This window comes from Propithecus coquereli, unplaced genomic scaffold (genome assembly GCF_000956105.1).
Source record: "Propithecus coquereli isolate 6110/MARCELLA unplaced genomic scaffold, Pcoq_1.0 Scaffold167, whole genome shotgun sequence".
Classification (NCBI taxonomy): domain Eukaryota; kingdom Metazoa; phylum Chordata; class Mammalia; order Primates; family Indriidae; genus Propithecus; species Propithecus coquereli.
The window spans coordinates 1,311,164-1,315,278 of record NW_012141302.1 but is presented as its reverse complement, the minus strand read 5'-3'; the positions used below and the strand labels follow the sequence as shown (position 1 = coordinate 1,315,278).

Sequence of the window (4,115 nt, the reverse complement as noted above, 5' to 3'; positions counted from 1 at the left end):
ACATTTCTGTTAACTTATCCTTGAATGGAGATCTATCCATGAAAATTTTAATAGAGTAGATTAGTTTCATAAGCCCTTGACTCTCCTTACTGTTCTGTCTTCTCTCTTAAATTTACAACAAGAAGGATGCTTGATACACACAGAACCTATATAATTTCCAGTGTCTAACTAGGTGAGCTTTTTTTGCTCCTGCTATCTCGTTCTCTGGCTGTCAGTAAGAAATTTATTCTAGAGAATCTTATAAGGTTGTCTACTGTTTGACTATATACAGCACATCAAAATCTATACCATCCTGGTATTCTCAGAGCTGCAAAGCATGGTCTTTTCCTGTCTCTGCATTCTAGAATACAATGCTTTATATTTGTCCTCCTTAGGTCTTACTGAATACAAGGAAATTTTAGTTTCTAAACTGATTTAGAAGAAGTATTCATGGGCCAGGTGCAGTGGCTCATGCCTGTAATCACAATAATTTAGGAGGCCGAGGAGGGAGAATCACTTGAGACCAGGAGTTTGAGACCAGCCTGGGCAACACAGAGAGACCCTGTCTCTACAAAAAATGTAAAAAGTAGCTAGGCATGGTGGTGTGTGCTTGTAGTCCTAGCTACTTGGGAGGCTGAGGCGGGAAGATCACTTGAACCCAGGAGTTCAAGGTTACATTGAGCGATGGTCACGCCACTGCATTCCAGCCTGGGCAACAGAGGGACCCTGTCTCAAAAAAAAAAAAAAAAGTATTAATGATACTGAAATGAGGAAATGGTTAGGAAGAAGATAGTGGTGGTGGAATCTTTTTGTAAAGTAGCTAATTTTTAGGTGTGTGCACATTCTGAGTCTCTGGTCTCTGAGGGAGAAGTAGACATTGGTGATAGTTCAGATCCCTTTCCAATTTACTTCTGAATTGTACTTTCTTTCCAAAGGGTAAGGTGTACATAGGGCACTACTTGTGTTTTCCATTCAAGTCCAATCACTACTTTAATTAGAAGAAATTCCTCATAGCCTGGCAAGTGGTTAAATATTATCCTTAATATCCATATGTTTTCATGGATAGTTAAGTACACATGGGAATTAATTAAAATATACATTTAATGTAAAGTGAACTCAAATTATAATTTCCTCAGTTTCCAATTCAATTAATCCTTGCAAGAACAATTTTATTAGATACTTATATTAATGCAAAAATGGAACCAACACTGTAAGAAAACATAAAAACACTTTAGAATTCATCACTCATACACTTTATACCCTGGGATTTGATATTTATCCTAAAAGCCTAATAGTTCATATGCCCATATACAAAAAGATTTTCCTTTTGTCCCTTCCTATAGTTTAGTTCAGTGGGATAATTTTGATATTATGTGGTTTTGCTTTATTGACTTTAAAACTTAATTCTGTATAAGATGTAACTGCTAAATTAGGGAATGACAGCCCTAATTAATACCATATTAATCTAGTAGCCTCTATATTGGTCTGCTTTGTATTGTTTTTATATTTGATTTGACAGATTATGAGGCTGGTGGCTTATAGTCAATGAATAGTTTCTGCAAACAGTACTTTATAATGGTTAGACTTGTGCTCTGAGCTCTGCCTAAGGTCTCTATTTTATTGATTAGATTTTTTGTTTCAAGATAGTTTTGACATCTGAAATTCCTATGTTGGGATATACCCAATTAACATTAACATTCATGAATTAGAGTTTTAAAAATGACTTACATTTATAAAAACAATATGCTCACATTCCTCCAAAGAATATTTCTACCTTTCTGTTTTAAAAGTTACCAAAGTTTTTGGTACCAGAGAAAATTTGCATTTGAAATAAAAAAGGCTAATGTTTCAAATGTTCTTCATTAATATTTTAATATAGTAATACATTTTAGAAAAAGATTGTTTCCTAATATATCTTTAAAAAACAAAGTGCAAACTGAAAAACAGGAAAAATAAAATGGTTTCTGGCTAGGATAAGAAAACACTGCACAAAAACTACTGATATGATGGAAAGAGTTAAATCTGTTTTTGCCAATGAAGAGCCAATAGTCATTATAGAAAATCAAATCCTCGCTAAAGAATTTTTTTAATTCTTCCATAATGCAAAATAAGATAATGTGATGGTGAAATGATGAAAGATAAAGTGCTAGAATGAAGAGGACAGAGAGACAAGTCCAACCAACATATGTATATTAAGATTTCCATGTTATAATATAAATGCTCTAGAAACAAAAGCAGATAATTTGCCACACAGTAAAACTTGCACAGCAAAGCATTTCTACAGGATTGCACAGTTCTAGAAAACTATAGAAGTGGTTTTAGAGTTTCTGTCTCTGGGTGGGGCATCATTTTCTGTTGAGGGCTACTAAATCTCCTCAAGAAAAATATTAAGTATAAAATGCATAGAACACTTAACTTTGAAAAATAAAAAGAAATAAAAAATTCTATACAATTGCTTTGTGTTCCAGTTTTGACTTTGGAAGTTTATTAATTTTTTCATCTATAATAAAAGGAGAATTGTTAGTTTTTATATGATTAAATTAAAGAGTAAGATACCAGTTTCTCTGAATAATTTCTACTGTTACTTACCTATAGATCTAAGAAAATTTAGAGAAGTGTATATATTTAAACTAGAAGAATTAAGCTTTAAATTAAGAACATTTACATTAACATTCTTTGGAAATTTCTCCTGTTCTAGTACCACTCACCACTCCATCCTCTATTAGCATTATTCAAGCAGTACAATTTCTATGATTTGTGATATCTATGTATCTCACTAACTGAAAATAACTAGCCATTATTTAATAAGGCACAGCAATATCAGCTATCTCTACAGAAGTATATTTGGAGAAAATGTTAACATCAGAGGGAGTCTGTTTTAGATTTCCTAATAATACTAAAAATGAAGTCTCAATAAAGTTTTGTATCACTCTGGGTTTTTGACACTATGTCAAAATTAATTATGGTTTTATTTTATGTTTGCAGTACAGTGGTAAACACAGTGAAGGGATGCAGTGAGTGGTAATGGCAGCAAGTGGGGAGGCTCCTTAAAGTAGACCGTCTTGGTGTTGAGTTCAACTCATAGCATGGGTCAGAAGCATAAACATGAATGTGAAATAGCTAATCTCCATCATTTTATTGCAAAGAATATACCTTCTTTCCTCACCAAAGTACACTGCACACAAGATTCGTATTACCATCTCAACACTTAATCAATCTGTAGTTCTTCACTGGAGATAAAGTTCATTTCCTTTAAGTGATGATGCAAGAATTTCACTAAGAAACTTGGTCATAAGAGAACAGGAAGAATTCCCTGCTACATAGTAGATAGTCAAAATGTATTGTATATATACATGGATCTAACTAGATTATCATTCTTTGGCCTGAATCTGGTTTAGGAAGCATGAACATGATTCACAAACTGGAAGAGGAGATCATTAACTGTTTTCATCTCCCCATAAATGTCATATGCCATCAAGACAGATAATCAAAATCTCAGCATTGGATATGAAACATCTAGAATAGGCAAATTCATAGAAACAGAATAGATTAGAGGTTACCAGGACCAGGGGGAAAGGGGAAGGAGAAAGAAGGAGTTACTGCTTAATGGGTACAGAGTTTCTATCTGGGGTGATGAAAAAGTTCAGAAATAGTCGTGATGGTTATACAGCATTGTAAATGTAATTAATACCACTGAATGTACACTTAAAAATGGTTAAAATGGTAAATTTTAAGTTATATATATTTTACCACAATAAATAAAAATTTTGACCATGTCTGATTTATAAATTCTACAAAATTAATTACTAGGAATTATAGTTAATTTTACAGTTTTATTTCCTTCACATGACAGAGTTCACTAGTTCTGTACTTCTGATCACAAATGTGATATAAATATCCAAAGCTGTTCCTTTCTGGAAGAGATTTTGGAAAATTTGAAATATAACTGAAGAAAAACAGAAAAAAAATTAAGACAAATTTCTTACTTTAATGGGCTCAGGCTGCATCACAGGTGCAGGCATAGCAATGGCACTTGGAGCATAAAATTGGTGATATGTTGCTTGAACTCCATGATCAGAATAAGGCTATTAGAAAAATGAGAGGAAAAAAAGATCACCTTTCATTTATTACTTCAA

The 4,115-nt window shown here is 32.9% G+C and overlaps 1 protein-coding gene across 1 annotated transcript in view; it reads right to left on the bottom strand.

The window, feature by feature from the left end:
* The window catches only part of BOLL (boule-like RNA-binding protein), a 56,044-nt gene that overhangs the window by 5,108 nt on the left and 46,821 nt on the right, over positions 1-4,115 (bottom strand). The window contains exon 8 of the mRNA XM_012641631.1: positions 3,966-4,064. Within this exon, the coding sequence (XP_012497085.1) occupies positions 3,966-4,064 (99 nt within the window). The remainder of the gene's footprint in view (positions 1-3,965; positions 4,065-4,115) is intronic.